This window comes from Macaca mulatta, chromosome 3 (assembly GCF_049350105.2).
Source record: "Macaca mulatta isolate MMU2019108-1 chromosome 3, T2T-MMU8v2.0, whole genome shotgun sequence".
NCBI classification, from domain to species: Eukaryota; Metazoa; Chordata; class Mammalia; order Primates; family Cercopithecidae; genus Macaca; species Macaca mulatta.
In genome coordinates, this window is record NC_133408.1 from 137,469,927 (window position 1) to 137,490,562 (window position 20,636).

The following is a 20,636-nucleotide window of genomic DNA, read 5'->3' on the forward strand; positions in this document are numbered from 1 at the left end:
ATAAAAGCACTACCAGAACAAATACTGTACAAATGGGAAATAAGAGGAAAACCAAATTCATGGCAAAATTTATCTTCATAAATAAAATTTGGAAAAAGAATACACATATTTGACTTTTTTGGTTCTCTTTCAAAGAGGAGTCTCTTTGTTCTTCTCTCCCCCTCCCTCCTTTTCCTTCTCCTCCTCCCTTTTTTTTTTTTTTTCAGTTATTTATCTTTCTATCAGGAAGGGTCAAACAAAGCACTTTATCAGTTATCAAAAAGGCAGAGCCCTTCTTAAAGCTGCCCTTAACTTCAATTTATTGCATATGAGAAAAAATAACTTTCTAGCTCCTTCACTTTAGCACAAATTAGTTAGTGGCTTCAGTGAGCCACTCTGAAAACCTGTCATGGGAGCCGAAGTCTACATTGATCATGTCTTAACATGATGATTCCAAACCTTTCTACTCAGTACAAGCTCACTGAGACTGAGCTAGTGCCTTTGAAATGTTATTTTATGTCATTGTTTATTTCCTCTTAACGAGTACTAGGCATTTCCTAGAGAACTGTAATAAGATTGTTGATTATTCCTTTAATTGGATACCAAAGTTATGAAACACTCATATTCCTTGCAAAAAGAGTTTATCAGAAATGTTTTTCTTAACATACAACTTTTCAGAACACCGTGAAAATTGGAATCACTCCTTTTTATTCCAAAATAATTGGAATCACTTATTTTAATTCAATTTTTATATCTATATCTATTTATTTTGTTTTACCTAAAGGGATTGGAGGCAATTAGAACATTGACTTTCCAAATGAACTGTTTTTTTAATGATTCAGTTTCTAAAATAATATAGTTAAAAAAAAGAGTGTCTAGAATGAATTAAAATTTACTCCAAAATAGGGATTAAATTGATCCTTTAATCCTGGGTGTAAGGCATATTAACTTAAAATAATTAAAAGCAACAAAAATGTTTCCAGCCTATCTCACCACCACCTTGTATCGTAATAGGATGTTAAGAACATATATTCTTTATTTGAAAAGAGTCAAATTTTATCATAAATGTGAAATTTCAGAGGGTACCTGTTAGGTTATTTCAGAGCTTAATGGGTTGAGAGGAACAAGGAGAATGGGAAGAAGGCAGAGGTTTTTGTTTAAGAATATGTAATAATTGACCTTTGATCCTCATCATCTGTTTCCTCAATTATCTTTAAACTTGGGCTAATATGCACTTCAGTTGTTCAAGGAATGACAACCTATTATCTACTTTGGTATTGGTTCTGTGACCAATACCAGTAGATTTCAAAATCATTCTTGGGATTGTACTGCTCTGTGATACTCATTCCATTCCTTGCTCCTCAGTGGGTGGCAATGAATTTTTCATAGTCTTATTTACTCCAAGATTATCCTATGTTTTGATATTTGTGATAGAAAAGAATGAAAATAGCTTTTCTTATAACAATGAAAGTGAAAGTAGACAGTAACTTTTTGTTGAATGTTTTTACTTGATAATTTCAGAGGTAGTTCTGTTTCTATATGTATACATTTTATATACATATATAAAATTTGATGTGTGTGTATATATTAAATTGTCACAAAATTATAGTGGTTGGGAATCACCATGCTACCATACAGAAATAAACAAAAACACAAAAGAAAGACGATTTCCTGTTTCTTAACATAGCTTATTTCATATTTTGATAAAGTTTACAAAATAATTTGTCTCATTTAGAATTGATTTTTCTGCTACTAAATCCATTCATTTCCTGGAAAATGTGAGGCAAGATAAACAATATAAAAATTACAAAGAAAATGAATATGGAATATATTTTAAAATTCATAGAAATATCTACTCTAAATTGCTTTTGAAAATAGAAAATATATTTTTCATTATGATCATAATTTTAGAACTGTGAGTGTAACTGGTGATCTCCTTTTTCTGTTTTAGGTAACACAGATTTGATTAATAGAGTCTTGCTTGATGCAGGCTTTACAAATGAACTTGTCCAAAATTACTGGAGTAAGCAGAAAAATATGTAAGTATTTGTTCTTATTAATAAAAGTATATATTCTTCATTTCAGTTTCGTTTCTCCTGTGGAAGTTGGGTATGAGTCTCAAAAATTTACAGTTCATTAGTAATATTTGATAATTATTTCTCAAGAAAATCACTGTACAGTTGTTGACAACTTGCATTTTCACTTGTGGGTGTTTTTCAGTACTAGTGTCTACCATTACTCAGCTTTTCATGCACATACACTTCAGGGTGAATAAACCAAATTAAATTGGCATGATTGTGTGTTTCTGTTTGTGCTGAAGTAGGATTTCTAGTCAGTGTTTATTTGGACTTCTAATAGCACTACCATACATCCAGTCAAGAAAATCTAAATATGATTCTTATTTATAATCTCTTCTCCACCCCATTTTCAGTCACTAAATGCTAAATATTTCTCCTAGCAATGTTTTCTTCTCTACCTTATAATCAAGGCCCTAAGATCCCATTTCTAAGAAATCACAGCAACTGATTTTTCTGCCTTTAACGTTCTCCATTCCTCCACACGCAGCTCCTAGTCAATTCTCCATACAATTCATATTTACCAGAATCTAACTCCTAAAATGCAGTTCTAAGTTCAAGATACAGGTGAAGCTCTCTGACATGGAATTCAAAATCATTCATTAGCTGACCATTGAGAAACTTGTACTTGAAACTTTACCTCTTACTGTTTCTCTCCTTTTGTCTTATGTTTTTTTCTATACCAAACAACAGCCATCTCTGGTAGCTTTCCCTTATACATACTTTCCTCTCTACAAGTGATACCTTCCTGCTGTCTGTGTCATTGCTGTCAATTCATATTCCGTGTTCAAAATGCACCTCAGTCATTATTTTCCTATGAGATGTCTTCCTTAAACAGCTTTCAAGTAACAAATTTCATACATAATTTAAATTATTAAAACATTGTTGTGCATCTATTGATATATTTACTTCCTTTACTTTAGAAACTTACTTCTCTTTGTATCACCAACACCTAACTTTGTATCTTAGAATATGTTCAATAGAACATTTCCTTCTTTTGTCTTCTGTTCCAGCAAGGGAGTGAAAGCACGATTTGTTGTGACTGATGGTGGGATTACCAGAGTTTATCCCAAAGAGTAAGTCAAATAACATCTGTAAAAACAAGTACATTACAAAAGACTGCACCAAGGATTTGTACATTACAGCATAAGGAAGCTATTCTTCAAATAAACTGATTGTCGTTAGATTACATTGGAGCCATTGTTTACAGTATTTACATTATTAAAAGATTTTATTTCTCTGAAAAATGACATTATAAAATTCTGGAATGCTTGCTAAATATATTTATTACCAAATTTAAGAGACATTTAAAGAGATTTTTCTCTTTGTAGATATGAGCTAAACCAGCGAAATGAGCACAATGATTATAGCCTATCAGCAATATTTATGTAGCACTTCATGGTCTTTCACTCTTCTTTGATGCATCTTGTCTCTATTATCTTCATAACAGTTCATGAAGTAGGTTGAGTAGTCACCAATGCTTACTAACATTAATTGACCTATTAACTTACTTGTCCTACTACCTGACTAGTAAACAATGGAGTAAAACTAGGAGTTAGCTTTTTCTGATTCTTAATTTAGTGCTATGCTGATGCATTGCTCAGTAATGAGTATCAGTTATGCTATCAATTACCACTAACTTCTTTAGACATACCTGAAATGTAGGTGTATCTGTAAAGCTCAGCAAGTCCACATAGGATAAAGTAGGTTATCAGATAGATTAAAGAATACAAATGATGAGCCATTTCCTCCTTAGGGCTGGAGAAAATTGGCAAGAAAACCCAGAGACATATGAGGACAGCTTCTATAAAAGGAGCCTAGATAATGATAACTATGTTTTCACTGCTCCCTACTTTAACAGTAAGTATTGCTTTGGAATTCAGCTTTTCTCAATCTTCTTAAAAATAAATTATTGCTACTATCTGCTTTCCCCCAAAGTCACTACATTTTATGTCAACTACTCAGAATAGTCATCATTAAAAATAGAGTATTTGCAAGGCATTAGGAAAATAGAAAAGAAACATCATTTAGTTGAAGAGGCAAAATACATACACAGCAGTCTTCCAATAATTTAGAGATAGCATATCTGTCAGGCATGCATAAGAAGTAGAAACACATGTAGATAATCCCTCATATTACAACTGAAAATGTATTGAAAAACATTTAAGGAATTAAATAAAGTAGAGTAATTTCATTGACTAATTACATTTTATCAGTATTAATTATATAATTATACAATTAATAGCTTATCTTTTAAAATATTTTGAGTTATTTCCCAAAAACCTTGTAATTTAATCCCTGAACGTCTTTGCACATAGGTACTATTTACCTTTATTTTCATAAATGGGGAAACAAGTTCAGAGAATTTCAAAGTTTTGCCAGTGACATATATCTTAGACAAAGTCAGTTTTATGTATCCAAAATCAATCTTTCCACTTCACTTCAGCAGAACTCCCTAATATTTTAACAATTGTTGTGAAAGCAGATGTAACCAAGCTAATTAATGCCCCCGAATCAATGAAAACAAACCAATTCATGGATATACCAGTTAGCCTAGTATATACAAAGGAAGAAGAGAGGAAGGAGAGCACAAACATTTTTATAGTTTATAGATGCTAGAATTTTTAAGCAAAATACTATCCATCTGTATCTAACGACAGAAAATCAATATTATTAATCAATACGTCTTGATAGGTGTTTATTTATTTATTTTTTAGAAAGTGGACCTGGTGCCTATGAATCGGGCATTATGGTAAGCAAAGCTGTAGAAATATATATTCAAGGGAAACTTCTTAAACCTGCAGGTAAGGATACATATTAATTACAAAAACACAACCAAAATTAAATGTTACTTGGCATTTATGTTATAAACTGGCAGTGTTTATCAAGGTCATCAGAAGGTCTCAAACAACAAAGGCGCGCATACTTAAAAAATTAAATAAAATGTAACTAGTTACCTATGAAGTTGGGATAAAATCACATTGATACTACATAGATTTGAGAAATTTTCAAAACTGTGTGTATGTTTATAGTCTGAGACAAATTTATGGAATCAGTTTAGTATAATAATAAAAATTTTTAATGTTGGATTAGCAACCCCACTCCAGAAGTCTCTCTTAATACTTTAAAATACATACAAAGTTATATGGCCAAGGAGTTACATATTTGTACAAAAAAGTTAAGTTTCCAGCCCTGAGGGAAAAGATAAATATGGCATAATTATACTAAATTCTCCTAGGTGTCTGTTAAAGTGAATTAAGAAGGGCTCAGTTAAAAACTTGCTATAAAATATATAGAAAAACGACTTTTTGGAAAAACAGGCAAGTAAACAAACAAAGTAGAAGTGAGCATCAGTGAGGATCGGAAGTGGGCTAGAGGGAGTGCATACAATAAGGTTAAAGCTATTAGTTTTTTTTATTGTATGATTCAGTGTTTGAAGTTATAAAGGAGAGTATTTTGAGCCTTCCTTCTCCTGAGGGCAGCTTTACCCCATCAGTGGATCTATTACATTAATTCACTCCATCACTTACTAACTCATCCACCTATTCCTTCATTCACTCAATTGCTCATTTAGTTACTAAATCAGTTATTCTCTCAGCCATTCATTTATTCACCCACTCTCCTACTAACCCACCTACTCATCCATTCATCTGTTCACTCTTTCAGCAAAGATTTATTAAGCACCTACTGCAAACACTGGTGGAGTTAGGGAAACCTCTTAAAATATACCATTTGAATGACCTCAAGTTTATGAGGCTCTCCTGACACTAATGTTTTTTATTTAGCTTATTGTATTAGTTAATTGGTCAGGTTGTGGCTAATGAATACACTCTTTGTGAATATAAATTACAATTTATGTAATAGTTTAAGAGCTATTAGCATTATTTCTTAAGAACAAAAGACTAAAACTTCTGTAATAAACTATAATCTGATACTTGCTATCAAAATAATTAAACTGTCATATTGCAAAGGTTGTATTACAGGTAATTATGCCTTTGAATTAATTCAAATTAATTTTCCAGTTGTTGGAATTAAAATCGATGTAAATTCCTGGATAGAGAATTTCACCAAAACCTCAATCAGAGATCCGGTAAGATAGTTTAAAAAAATTCTTATGATATATTTAATGTTTTCAAAATTCAGTAGAAAAAAAATAAGGTCTTTATACAAATAAACATAAGGCAAATACGTTCTCAGTACCACTACACTGAAGCAGAATTCTGAATTCCTATTTTTTCAAAGCTTTTTGTTTAAATTAGTCAATATGTAATAAAAGTATTTCAAGGTTACAACATGCAATGCTAGTTTATATATTGATTGACATTTTCTAATTTTAAAGATAAAACTTCTGTTTCTTATGGACTAGACTGTTTAATCTCATTTTTCTCCTGGATAAATTATTCTAGAATTTCTAATTATAACATAGTAATAATGTAATTAAAATACAACTGCTAAAAAAATGTAATAATCGGTTTTTTGTCTTTCAGTGTGCTGGTCCAGTTTGTGACTGCAAAAGAAACAGTGATGTAAGAAAACTGTTTAAAATCACTTTTGAGTACAATATTTCCCTGTGTTACTCTTGCTAAGACTAGAATGATGACAAAAAATATGCAGGAATTTTTAATCAAAGGCTAAAAAATTCTACGGAAATGTGAAATAATATATTCATTTGAATTTTTTTTTTTTTTTTTTTTTTTTTTTTTTTGAGACGGAGTCTCGCTCTGTCGCCCGGGCTGGAGTGCAGTGGCTTCATTTGAATTTATATGCTTTTGATTTTGAACGTGAAATGCTTGAATTTTTAAAAATATGTATATGTCCTTGGAAGGTTAAAAAAGTAGTCATGTCAATGTGATGGTTCTCTTCGGTCTCAACGGTGTTACATTCTTTTGCACATATTTATGTTTAGCTCTATTTCTGGATAGGAAGTTTCTAACCAAAGCATCTCTATTCGTTATCAATGCAGTTTTCTCTCACCTATCACACTTTCTCTAAATTTGTTCACAGTGTATTATATAGTTATAGGAAAATTTTTTTTAACTAAACCCAGAAGTATTTCAGTTTATTATAAAGTTCTAGTTACATGGATTGAGTTTTAAGTTGTCTTGTATTACTTTCACATCTGTTTGAGAAATTGGAAAAGGAAATGTGAACTTTCTTCAAAAGTTGAAGATGCTCTAATTCTAAAAATTGAGTAACAATGATGAAACGATATTTTCTTCCAGTCCTCTTATGTGTGTCTGCATATCTCCAAGGGAAACAGGCGGTTTATATCATCTTTATCACTCCCACTCGTGTGGAATTATGAGCAAATAATTTCAATGATTTTTGTAACTTATCTATTTGACATAGACTATGCAGTAGCTGTTTTAAGAGCAAAAAATTTAGTAATAAGCTGCTTCAACATTAGGAAAATGCAATGCATTACATCCTCAACTTTGAAAACAATGTTTTTATTTGTGATTTTATTAAATACAAATTATATTGATTTTCATACATTAAAACATGTTTTAAACTAGGTAGGAATTTATCCTATGTTTCAGGGTGAATTAAGTATTTTCTTAACCATGGACATTTTTTGTTTTGCATTTTGCTTTTAAATCTCCAATTATCCAACTACATATTTTCAATCTGAAAATATGAAATAATTATAGTCTTACAGTACTGACGTGTTTTAAGTCTGTGAAACAGGATAACTAAAATGATATTTTTTAAAATATCTTTTTGTTGAAATCCTAAGTATGTGTTTAAATCAGTTATTCATTATTAAATAATTATCCACTTTTCTGGATCATTTAGATGACACGAAAGTGGTAAAAAGATTATTTCGGATTTGCTTTTATGATTTGTTCAGACTGAATTGACAGTCTCAAATGGATGGTTGGTGTTGGATTATCAAGCGTGATGGTTTGATATAAATCAATGCAGGCCTTTATTTCACCAGAATTTCATGAACATATACGTTCAAGAGAAGATAGTCATTTAAAATTTTCTATTTTTTATTGCTCTAATCATGTACGTATAATGGGGTAAAGACAATACAACCTCCAAACCTTTCTAAAAATGTGTTAACTGTTCATTTTATTTTGGTAGGTAATGGATTGTGTAATTCTGGATGACGGTGGGTTTCTTTTGATGGCAAATCATGATGATTATACTAATCAGGTATGTGCCTGAAATAAGAGAGAATTAGGCTTTCCAAAGTGTGTTTCCCTGATCAACATTACAAAACCTCTTTCAGTGTTTTAGAAATTGATGAGATGTTTTGTTTCTATCATAAAATAATTTGTAAAATGCTTAATATTATGTAAACCATTAAGAAAGGCGTGCTAAGTCTAGCTTTTATGTTATTTGATTTTACATTTTAGTACTGGTATCATTAAAACATACAGTTCAGAATTTTAGCATGATATGACCTTTTTAATCTTTCAGATATTTAGAAAATTTTCACTTCAAAATTTGTCAGTTGATGATATCTAATTTAATATATAGCTGGTTAAAACTGATGTGATTTCTAGTCTCAAATCTGCAAATTAGCAGCACATAGGCTATTTACCTCATACAAGATTTTTAACAAATTTGAATTCGATGCCAACTAATTTCGCTTCTGAATCTATATTCCTGGCTTCTCTTTTTTGGAAAAAGCAAAAGAGATCTCAACACTGGGCTTTTTTTGTTTTCTGGATGACAGTGTTTATGGGCTGAAGCTGATTAACTCGTGATTGCCCCTTTAGATGGGACTTGTTCCAGTTCATCACAGTCCCTACAAGTTCTTTTTCTTGGCCAGCCTGCTCTCTCATTTATGCTACTTTTCCATTCCCCAGGGGGGCATTTGATCTTTTTTTTTTATTGTATATGTTTAAGATGTACAACAAAATGTTTCGATTTGCATAGTTAAGTGATTACTGAAGTCAAGCCAATTAACATATCCATCATCTCAGGTTGTTAACCTTTTTTGCAGTATGGTAAGAAGACTTAAAATCTACTCTCATCAAATTTCTGGTAGACAAAACAGTATTATTAACTACAGTCCTCTGTTGTATATTGAATCTCTAGGCTGATGCATTCTACATAACTGCTTCTTTGTACCCTTTGACTTACACCTCTTCATTCCCCACCCCTGTTTTATTCATCTGGGAGACATTTGATTGTGATTTAGTGCTTAGTAATGTGTGTCCATTCCTTCCACAAATAAAACATCACACAGCCCCACTGAGTAATGAGAACACTTACTCTCATTTTAATTTGTTCACAGTGTCATATACAGTTTCTCATTTGCTTTTGTTTTTAAGCTCCTCAGTTGTAGTTCAGTTTCTCTGTATTATTTCTTTTCACTGTAGTGGTGATTCCAATGTTCATTTTTGACTTACATTTTAAGTACACATTGCTTTATGATTTTTTTCTTCACCAGATTGGAAGATTTTTTGGAGAGATTGATCCCAGCTTGATGAGACACCTGGTTAATATATCAGTTTATGCTTTTAACAAATCTTATGATTATCAGTCAGTATGCGAGCCTGGTGCTGCACCAAAACAAGGAGCAGGACATCGCTCAGCATATGTGGTCAGTAATATCCACAGTCTAATCAATTCTTCTCAAGAGGATACTCAAGTGTCCTCAGTATCAAGTAGACTACTGAAATGACTTTATTATTTTATTTTATAGCCATCAATAGCAGACATATTACAAATTGGCTGGTGGGCCACTGCTGCTGCCTGGTAGGTCAAAATTTTAGTTTTATTGGTAATGAAAGAAGTCGTAAAATAGAAAAGCATCTGATGAAAATATGGATTTAGGGGACACTCAAATTTTTTATTAAGGGAGTTAAGGTTTTTTCATTCTCTGCATCACTTATTGGTAATAGTGATATTTTTTCCTAAGTGAGCACTATAAAATTACCATTATTCAGTTTCTCATATGAAAACAATGTTATGTGGATGTAAACTTCAACCTCTTTAGAGTCTTCTTTCCTCTACACATCTATTGAAATTCTTTTCATTTGTATTAAGTATTTTTAAAGTATTACACCAATTTTAGGTGTATTGATCTGTAAGAAGTTACAATTTAATTGTCTTTAGTATCCAAGTTGGATGTCTGCATGCATCAAATTCATGGCATGATGGCAACCTTCTACCTCTTTACTATTGATACAAGTACTGGTATCGTTTTAGGGGCATCATGTTGCTGAAATGGATCTAATTGTTTCTTTTCACCGATTCTACCTTCCAAACCTCCCCCATCCCTCACCTGTAGACCATACAACCTATGAAAATAAGACATTCAAATGGTCAATTGTGGCACTGTGGAAAGTCTGGAAGATCACATTTCTTATTGTTTAGTTGTAACTAAGCCTGTTACGTCTGGGATCCATGATCTCCCTCTTCCTTCTCTCCCCTCTAATTTTTATTTATTTATTTTTTTTTGGTATCATCACACTGTATTGTTAGCCCTATTCCACATAGATTAATGTACAATATTCATTTGATGTTGAGGTTTGCCAGCTAAAATTAAGTGATGATATCATTAAAGCAGCAAAGAAGATTTTACGATTTTAAAATTTTGAGATAATTTGAAAGATTTAGAAAATTCTGTTTTATTCTGAAAAAATGGTATTTTCTGATGTGATTTTATATATTAATTTCAGTAGGCTTTTAAAATTTCATCATGACCCTGAAATACTTTCTTTATCCTATATCCCCTCCCACCCCCACTTGTTTTAAACTAAATTCAGTTCTAGAAATTTGGCTCAGTTGTCAGTTACTATAAAACTGAAATGTGCCATATCTCTCTATATAATATGTATATTTTGTTTCATGAAAGTTACATTACATATTTACAAATATTTTCTGTATTACAAAGTAAATAGTTAACAAATTCAAACCCATGGTATAAACAGTGTTGTTTCTTTGTTGGGGGCGGGGGGAATTCAAAAAACAAATGGTTTTAAAAGCTAAAATAAGGAGATGTAATGAATGTAAAAACCTATGCGCTGAAACACTGACATTCTCCTTAGAGTGAACACTTCTGCTTGATAACATTGCCTATTAGGCTTCTTAACACACTGTGTCTCACTTGGTCCAGAACAAGATCTGAATACTTCTGATTTCATGACTTGACACATTCAAGAAAGGTTACAATGTGTTATATAATTTTAAAAATACTTAAATAAAAACACTCCTAGACTTTCCTTCCCAAAAAGATAAAGGGAAACGGTATGTGTATGTGTGCATGTAAAAACACATTTTTCCCTAGATTTTTATTATTATTTTTTTTTTGAAAAACTCAGGTCTATTCTACAGCAGTTTCTCTTGAGTTTGACCTTTCCACGACTCCTTGAGGCAGGTATGTAAATGCTCAGACCTTGTCACTGTCATAACGATAAAAATTATTTGGGGGGATATGCTTGAGTTCAGCAAATTCAGAGAATATTTGTGTGAGAAAGAGAAAACAGATCACCCATCTCATAATTTTAGATCTAGAAACTTTTTGTCCAACCTTTCCTAATGTCTTAGAAATTACTTAGGTCACATTGGCCTTGATCTCATAGCCATCATGTATTTAAATTAATTTATTCTATTGATATTTATCAGGCATCTATTACGGGCTGCCACGATATTACACAGCAGTAAACAAGCCAGTCCAGGCCTCCTGGTCTTAGACATTTATTTTGCTCTGTGAGAAGTGAAGACTCCAGGGGACTGACTACAGTGGCCCCTTCTAATGGTGTTCTTTGTTTTTACCCCCCTCTCCCCACCCAAGTTGAGATGGAGGATGATGACTTTACAGCCTCCCTGTCAAAGCAGAGCTGCATTACTGAACAAACCCAGTATTTCTTCGATAACGATAGTAAATCATTCAGTGGTGTATTAGACTGTGGAAACTGTTCCAGGTAATTTCTTTCTTTATTTCTGGAGTCGTCCTATTTCATTAAGAAATTGTATATACTGTTATAATCATTACAGAAAAAACTGAAAATTGTGTTGGAGCCAGAGATGTGAGTAATTGTTTTAAGTTGAAAATGTCAGAGATCTTTAGTTTCTCTGTAGGCTTTTAAAATTTATAATTTTTAAAATTCTAACATTGATAAGCTGTTATTTCTTCAACTATAATAATAATTACATGATCAAGATAATTACTTTCTCTTTAGGCAGAACACAAAGAAATTTGATATTTTTTAACTTTTTTCCTAAAATAACCCATATTAAAAATTTCTAATATAAAGTTATAAAATTAAATATATTAGTAATTCTAAATAATTCTAAGCCAAATATGAATTATTTTTCTATATGGTAACTAAACAGATTTACAAAAAAAAGTCTTGTTTTGTTTTGTTTTTACTTCTAGTCTTCTCTGACTTGAAGAACTGAATGTTATCTTTATTTGAATTTGAAGGAACTGGGAAAAAATGCAATTTTCTTAGGTCATGGTTAATGTTTAGTCAGTATCCATAAAATATCTTTTAAAATGTTGGGAAGAGATGGAGAATTTAATTTTATTGTAATGAGGATAGAGGAGAAAGGCAAGATGGGGATTTTGAGGGGAAAGTAATAATTAATGCCACAAGATTCCTGAGAAGAGAGCAGCAAGTCACAGCTTACAAAGCACAGAGTAGAGACACTTTGTTTTTAGAGGTGGAGGGCAGGTTATTTTAGAAGAAATGTTACCATAGCAGAAGAAGAAATAGGAGGAGGTGAGGTAATCTGAGATTATGAAAGTGCCAGAATAGTTTAAAAAATTTTTTGCAAGAGGGGCTAAGCAACCTCTCATGAATTTTTAGTAGACGTGGTATGTTTTATGACTTTCTCTAGCATACCTCTATGTCCAAGGAGGAGGTAGAATATATGAAGAGGAGAAGAAAGGGGAGGAGGAGTCAAGCATGAACTCACAAAAAAGCAGACTATCTTGTTTAGAGGAGATTAGCGTATCAGGCTATGGACCTCAGGAAATGGAATTGTGGCATGTTTATTGGATACATCAGAGTTTCACAGTCATTGGCCTTTTATTAATTGACATCCAGCAAGAGCAACGTGTGCTTAAAGAAGTAAGTTAAATTGTAAAGTGAAGGTCAATATAACCAAGACATTAAATTGAATCATACTTTCCTTTTGATTTGTTTTATGGAAATCAAAGCTTAACAGAGCAAAAAGAAAATCCCACTTTTCTGCAAAATGTATAATGATGAAGAAATTACTTTTTTAGTGATATATATTTACATTTTCTGTGTTGGTTACTAAAGTAAGAGCAGCTTAAGGTGTGGACAAAACAGGGGATAGAATTCAAAACCTTTGATTCTGTCCATGTCTGTGTTGTCCAATGCAGTAGTTACCACCCATAGGTGGCCATCGAAATTTCAATTACAGTTATTAAAATTAAATTTTTGTGCCTCAGTCACACTTGTCACATTTTAAGTGCCCAATACCCCTTGAGTGGTTAGTATTTACCATACTGGACAGTGCAAAAAACTTTTCCATCTTCACAGAAACTTTGCTTAATAGCACTGTTCCAGACTTTTCTCTGCCCTTAGTTTGGGCAAGATGCCTAGACATTTTTGTATTCCCTGTTGTGTTATCTGTAAAATAAGGCAACTTTGGCATATTTTCAGTGATAAGTATCACAATTATTTGTAAGTGTAAAGAAATTTTTCTATGTGCATCAACAACTAAAAAGTGCTTATTTTGCAATGAGAACTAATACTTAAAATGGTCACACATAAAACATCTATTGCAATTTTTTATTCATTTGACATAGGTAATATTTTCACACTAATAAATGAAACTTTTTTTCCTTCTAAAATCATACTCCTGTTGTGCTTGGAATGGTTTATGTTTCAAATGTCGTATTTTGTCTTTCATTTTAATATGTAAGAATCTTTGAAATATTTCCATTTATTTTGACAAAGATACTCATTTTCTGTGATATCATATTTTGCAGAATCTTTCATGGCGAAAAGCTTATGAACACCAACTTAATATTCATAATGGTTGAGAGCAAAGGGACATGTCCCTGTGACACACGACTGCTCATACAAGCAGAACAGACTTGTATCCTTTGACATCAGAGCTATCTGGAAAGGAAAACCATCTTAAAATAATGCATTTTGAATCTTGTCACATTGTTTATGCTCATAAAGAGGAAAAATATTAGACTGCTCTGATCACCTCGCAAAGGCAGAATGGATTCCTCACTCAAAATTTGGTTGGAATGTCAAGAATAATTATGCTACACATGCCCCAGAAAAGGATAATTCACAATTTAGTTCTTTAAATCCCAATGTACTTGAATTGTGTTGGATGAGAGTAATGATGTATAAGTTATCTCTTACATGTTTTGGGAAATACATTGCATTGTATTTATTTTTAGTCATGTGGAAAAAAAACTAACAAGAGATTCCTTAACAAGCCTCTTTAGCTGATGGTCCAAATCCTTGTGACATGGTTAAGCAACCCAGATACCGAAAAGGGCCTGATGTCTGCTTTGATAACAATGTCTTGGTAAGATCACGCTTCTACTGGATTGAAATACTATAAATTAATGCTCACTGGCCACAAGAATTCAAGGAGACAATTTAACTCAAACATAATGTCTTAACCATAGTTTTTCTCATTAACATGACATACTTGCTGGTAGATTTTTTTCATTTCAGTAGTTTTCATGGTTAGCATAAACTTAACAGTTGCTTCTTTTGTATGTCCTTCCCACAGAAATTGTGCTTTCAAACACAATTCCAATCAATTGACTAATAATCCAAGGTCATAAATCTGATTTTCAAGATTAATAAATAATTAACTCATAGTAAATGTTAATTATGATATATTTGTTGCCTCTATTTATATTCCAATCCTGAAGATATAAAAATTAAGTTTATTACATTTTTATTAGTTATATTCGTCTTCAGTGAATTGAAAAACCTGTTATACAGCCATTGTCTTATTATTATGGAGTTCTGGTTTCTTTTGGATGGTTTCTGATTCTATCACATATTAGACTTGTATTATTTAATTTCTTTTTCTGGTGTTTGAAATTAGACCAGGTCAATTACACAGGGTTAGTTTGATAAAATATTACAAATCATATTAAATATATGTCACTTAAAGATGGCTTACTACGTTTCCTATAGTTCATCTATCTTTCCCTAATAAATACTATTCTGACTTATTGTGTATTGATTATGTACAAGGTAGGTAATACATCATCAGTATGTAATACATTAGCTTTATGCTTTAGAAATACTAATCTATTCTCAAAGATGAAGTCCACATAAAAATCTCTGTCCACCTCTTTTTAACTAATTTTAAATACGATACTTCCCAATTCTGATTCTTCCAGGTGTGCCACTGCATGAAGTGGCTTGCACACACCAATGAGCATCCAAACGTGTAATGCATTATCTCATAAATTGTTTATTCTAAAAATAGGTCAGAACATCTATTGATTAATGTGCATTTTTAAGAGTTATTTAGAAGAGGTTTACCTACTCAAATACATAGCTGCATTTGTCCCAGAAAGGATAAAACATTTCACAGATAATATAAATTAAAAATGGAGCAAAGAAAGAAATAAAATCAGTGATAAATTCAAGATGTATTAGCCAGTCAATCCCAGTTATCTCTGTGAGGGATTATTGATCCTTGCTAGGGAAAGTATTTCAACATTGCCACTAAGGGTTTTTTTTTTTTTTTTTTTTCCTTAAGACATTTAAAGTCCAGATAGGAGGACTCATGTTATTCTGCCTACTACACCTTCAGCAAGTTGCCCATGTAAAATTATTTCCCAAAGAATATTTTATGAAGCGCCAAGGGTCATGTCACTCGTTAGAGAAGCTTCACTCATCAACTATTTGCCACCAGTTTTTTGACAGTAGGAATATTCAGATGAACTTGAAAAAATGACATAAAAACCCTCTTGCCCAAAATATTATTCTAGGAGGCTCTATCTTATGATCAAGGCATTAAAAAGATTTGACCAAGACAAAAATGTTCAGCAATTGAAGCTCCTATAAACGGGTTGTGTGTGAAAGTACAACTGTTGCTCAGTAGCTTGGTATGCTAATAATATCTTGTGTTTCTTTAGCAGTGGAGTATTTTGGTAATGCTTATTTGCAATGGTCACTGTGAATCTGCTCTGGATGGAGACTCACGTTAACTGCCAGCAAATTGCATGAAATCTCATCTTGTATGTCTTCTTTTCTGTGTTTTCTTTCCTTTTCCTGTACTTGCTACTTTGCCCGTTATTAATAGGATCAACTTAAATGCACAACGAGTGGTGCCTGTACCATGATGTCAGCTCCTATCTTCATTTTACTGCAAGTTTTCATGTGGTGTGGATGGTCAGTCACTTTCCCTAATTTTTCTTTTTGTTTTTGGCTTGAAATTTTAGAAAGTCACCCATATCCCTAAATCCATGATATTAATGTTCCTGAAACTAGGTTATTAAAATCTCAGGACCAATGTTGTTTTGGAAATAGCTGATTTCAAATGGCATGTAAATTTCTAATCCTAAATGAAACATATTAGTTTTCAATATTTATGTAAAAATGATTTTTTTCATAAAGTTTTTGTATAAAAATTGTCATTGCAGAGACAAATATACATGCTTCATGATATGAGAACTATCTAATGACAATTTTTAGAGGTGGTTATCTCAGTTTATTTACAAAAGATGCTAACGCAAATTTAATTCCTTTCAGATTTTTCTACTTAAATAAATCTGACTTAAATAACTTTTTAGATTTTTACCCTCAAAATATTGAAATATTTTAGAATAAGTGCTTCCAGTTTCTAAGTTCATTTTATTTAATATTACATTATCTAGCCCAAAATTATTAACCTTTGAAGAAATTTCTGAGTTCTGTATTCAGTACTACTAACGGGAGGTTTCGGCGCTTGCATTTGCGTTTAGTTCTTCATTTACTGTTTTGCAATTTATTTTCTAATGCTCTGGAATCATCATGATTGTGTTACTAGAGCACACACGTTTGTTGTGTTTGTCATCGGTTTCCAGGTAGTCATTGATTAGGAAGCCACTAGATGGAGATGTGGCCATTACTATGAATGGAGTGAATTCACAGGCAGGGGTGGTAGAGGGTGGGGAGTAGAATAGCAGAGGGAGTCTCAGAAAATAACCACTTGTCTTCTGGGATAATAAAAGAATGGTTTTCATGGCAAAAGACTCCAAGCAAAGGAAACATTACTGTAATAATTAAAATACTAAAATTAAATATCTTCATATAAACATTTTAAAAATTGATATGTATGCAACTATTTGAAATATTATTGATTCCTTAAAGAAGTTCATAGGTAGTCAACGATTACACAAGAAAAGTGTTACCAAATATGTTTCCATAATTGTCCTTATTTTCCCTTCATTCAAAAGCTTACTTCTCTCAATCATAGAATTTTTAGGTAAGATTTATAGGTTATCAATTACACTAAAAAATATATAAGTATTGGTCTTGAGTAGGCCAGCTCTCTTTTTACCTTTCTCTTAAAAACCTATAGCAATGGCTGGTCGCAGTGGTTCACGCCTGTAATCCCATCACTTTGGGAGGCCGAGGTGGACCTGAGGTCAGCAGTTGAGACCAGCCTGGGCAACCTGGTGAAACCCCATCTCTGCTAAAATTCAAACAGTAGCTGGGCCTGGTGGCACGCACCTGTAGTCCCAGCTACTCTGGAGGCTGAGGCAGGAAAATTGCTTGAGCCTGAGAGGTGGAAGTTGCAGTGAGCCGAGATTGTGCCACTGCAGTCCAGCCTGGATCACAGAGCTAGACTCCGTCTCCAAAAAAAAAAAAAAAAAAAAAAAAAAAATCCTATAGCAACAGTGAATGTAAATTTTTTTTAACCTAAGAACCCCCCCCCACACACACAAAATAACATTTTCCTATTATGATACATTATAAATCTATCATGGAAATAATTATGTATCACCATGGACTCAACTAGATATTTGTGTACCGGATAATATGCTTTATAAATTGGGTTTACATAAAATAAATTTCTCAATGGACAATTATTGACTTGCTTTACTTCTTTGATTAATAAATGTTAGCTTTTTCATTTGCTTATCTTTTTTGCTTGTGTGTGACTTAAGTCTTCATAAAGCTTGTATCAAAAACTCTCGAACACTTGAGTTTTGATGAAGTCCTCATGGTATGGAACTTCATAATTGTAGATGTTGTATAATCTATATCCTGATCTCTAAAAAGAACACATTTGAGATTCCTTTATATTATTATATCACAGGAATACATAATATAGATGGTGTATATTTTACATTAACAAGATGTGGTTTCAGTATTTAAAAACACAGTTATCAGTATAGAACAGTGAATCCCCTTAGTGCTATTTGAATGTTGATATGATGATATCAGAGGAAGTATTATTTTCTCTGAAACAATTAAGTTGAAAAAAAATCATTACAAAAAGTACTGAAAGGTTAGTTGGCAGTTATTTCCCACATTAAGGACCAATAAAGGTCATGGTCTATGCTCCAATATAGTCTGGCTAAAACTAGCAATTTCTGTTGGATTAGGTTCTGCTCACAAGCAAGGTAGAATGGTAGTGTAATCTCCAAAGCCTACCAAAGGGCCATTAATCCTGTAGATTCCAGAAGGATAAAGATTATACATAAACAATTATGAAGCTCCATACCATGATGACTTCATCAGAACGCAAGTGTTCAAACAAGACTTTTTGATAACAAGCTTTGTGAAGATTCAAGTCACACACAAGTACAAAAGCAAATGAAAAAGCTAACGTTTATTAATCAAAGAAGTAAGGCAAGCCAATTCTGTCCATTGAGAAATTATTTTATGCAAACCCAATTTATAAAGCATAGTATTGGGTACATAATCTGTCTACATTTAAAGAGTTGAATAAATATACTGCCTATCTCTCGAGTAAATGTGTAAGAGTGTTAAGGTGCCATGTAGGAGAACAAATTATTTGCTGGGGTCATTATTCCTATTATTATGCAGTATCTACCTGCCTAAAAATTTTTAAATATAGATTTTCTTTGAAGTTGCTGGTGGTAACTTTAGTACAGACTTACCTGAATTCAAAAGTTAATCCATGATTTGATGGCTGTCTTCAACAGTGATTTGCATTTTGAAGGAAATTAAATGATGGCTATAATTCAGAAAAAAAAAAAAAAGATCAAAAACCTTTTAGCCAAATGACCAGAACATTTTCTTTTGAAAAATGTATTTCTAAATTTAATAAATTAAAAATTATTAAGCTTGTACTGTATGCCATTAGTTGTCCCAGGTTCTGAATGGGGAAAGAAAAGCAGAGTAAGAGTTTAGCAACAGTAAAATTCAAAAGATTTTAGTCACTGGTAACACATGCTGTATAAAGAAAACTTTGGGGGCAAATACCATATGAATTTTACTATGGTTTAGATTTTTTAAAGAGTAATGAGAAAGAAAGGACTAAAGAGTTCTCAGTTGATATCTTTTTTTTTTTTTTTTTTTTTTTTTTTTTTTTTTTTTGAGACGGAGTCTTGCTCTGTCACCCAGGCTGGAGTGTAGCGGCCGGATCTCAGCTCACTGCAAGCTCCGCCTCCCGGGTTCCCGCCATTCTCCTGCCTCAGCCTCCCGAGTAGCTGGGACTACAGGCGCCCACCACCTCGCCCGGCTAGTTTTTTGTATTTTACGGGGTTTCACCGTGTTAGCCAGGATAGTCTCGATCTTCTGACCTCGTGATCCGCCCATCTCGGCCTCCCAAAGTGCTGGGATTACAGGCTTGAGCCACCGCGCCCGGCCTCAGTTGATATCTTTAACAACACAATCTTTTAAGAGACGTTCCCCTATAAGGAAGTCTAATAAAATTAGTTTATCATATTTTAAAATAAATATATAATATTGGCACTGATTCTTCTTCCATTTTAATGTTCTAAACTTAAAGTACCAATATGTTGTTTTCTACTTAAATAATCGTTTAAAAATCAGACCGATTTATTATATCTGGTTATGGTGCCAGTGGGATTTCAGTCTCTATAGGACGGAGATAATGCTGGGTTGCTCCCACATCAGGGCATTTGTGATTTAGAATGTATCCCATAATAAGACTTGAAATGCAAAATGTATGGGAAGACATGATCAGGAAACTTAAAAGGCACATTTTTCAGTGTGAATTGACATGCAGACTACAGGGAGCCCCAATAACTTATCTAAACTACCACCTCCCATCGAAACAGATATATCTCATCATCACACAGAGGAAATGAAACAAAAAACACCCAAATATAAAAATAAAAACACTGAAATAAGGGCCAAAGAGAATATTTTTCTTTCCGTAACACATTTGTAGATTATAAAGATGACAAAATATATTCTTAATACACAAATGGGTCTTGTTGTGTGGTAATTTTTATTCAAATTAACACTTAATCATAACTGGGGAGTACTCCTGGTTAAGCGACAATGACTTCTTTAAGTTAATACCTCATAGTGTTTCTAACCAGTCAGTGTGTGCTGCTTTATTGAGTACCTACTATTCATTTATCAAATCGTTACTATGTATCTAGCCACTCTTCTGTGTGTGAAATACATTTATATAAAGTATTTTTTTAATCTCATATTCAATTAT

At 32.5% G+C, this 20,636-nt stretch overlaps 1 protein-coding gene across 6 annotated transcripts in view; it reads left to right on the forward strand.

Annotated features, from left to right (window-relative positions):
• Positions 1–20,636, forward strand: part of CACNA2D1 (calcium voltage-gated channel auxiliary subunit alpha2delta 1) — a 503,656-nt gene that overhangs the window by 475,870 nt on the left and 7,150 nt on the right. For all 6 annotated transcript variants that reach the window (XM_015134178.3, XM_015134179.3, XM_015134181.3 and 3 more), the window contains 13 exons: positions 1,931–2,018; positions 3,068–3,130; positions 3,811–3,914; positions 4,772–4,858; positions 6,077–6,144; positions 6,542–6,580; positions 8,145–8,216; positions 9,463–9,615; positions 9,718–9,770; positions 11,339–11,394; positions 11,812–11,941; positions 13,984–14,093; positions 14,461–14,543. In XM_015134178.3, the coding sequence (XP_014989664.1) occupies positions 1,931–2,018; positions 3,068–3,130; positions 3,811–3,914; positions 4,772–4,858; positions 6,077–6,144; positions 6,542–6,580; positions 8,145–8,216; positions 9,463–9,615; positions 9,718–9,770; positions 11,339–11,394; positions 11,812–11,941; positions 13,984–14,093; positions 14,461–14,543 (1,106 nt within the window). The remainder of the gene's footprint in view (positions 1–1,930; positions 2,019–3,067; positions 3,131–3,810; positions 3,915–4,771; positions 4,859–6,076; positions 6,145–6,541; positions 6,581–8,144; positions 8,217–9,462; positions 9,616–9,717; positions 9,771–11,338; positions 11,395–11,811; positions 11,942–13,983; positions 14,094–14,460; positions 14,544–20,636) is intronic.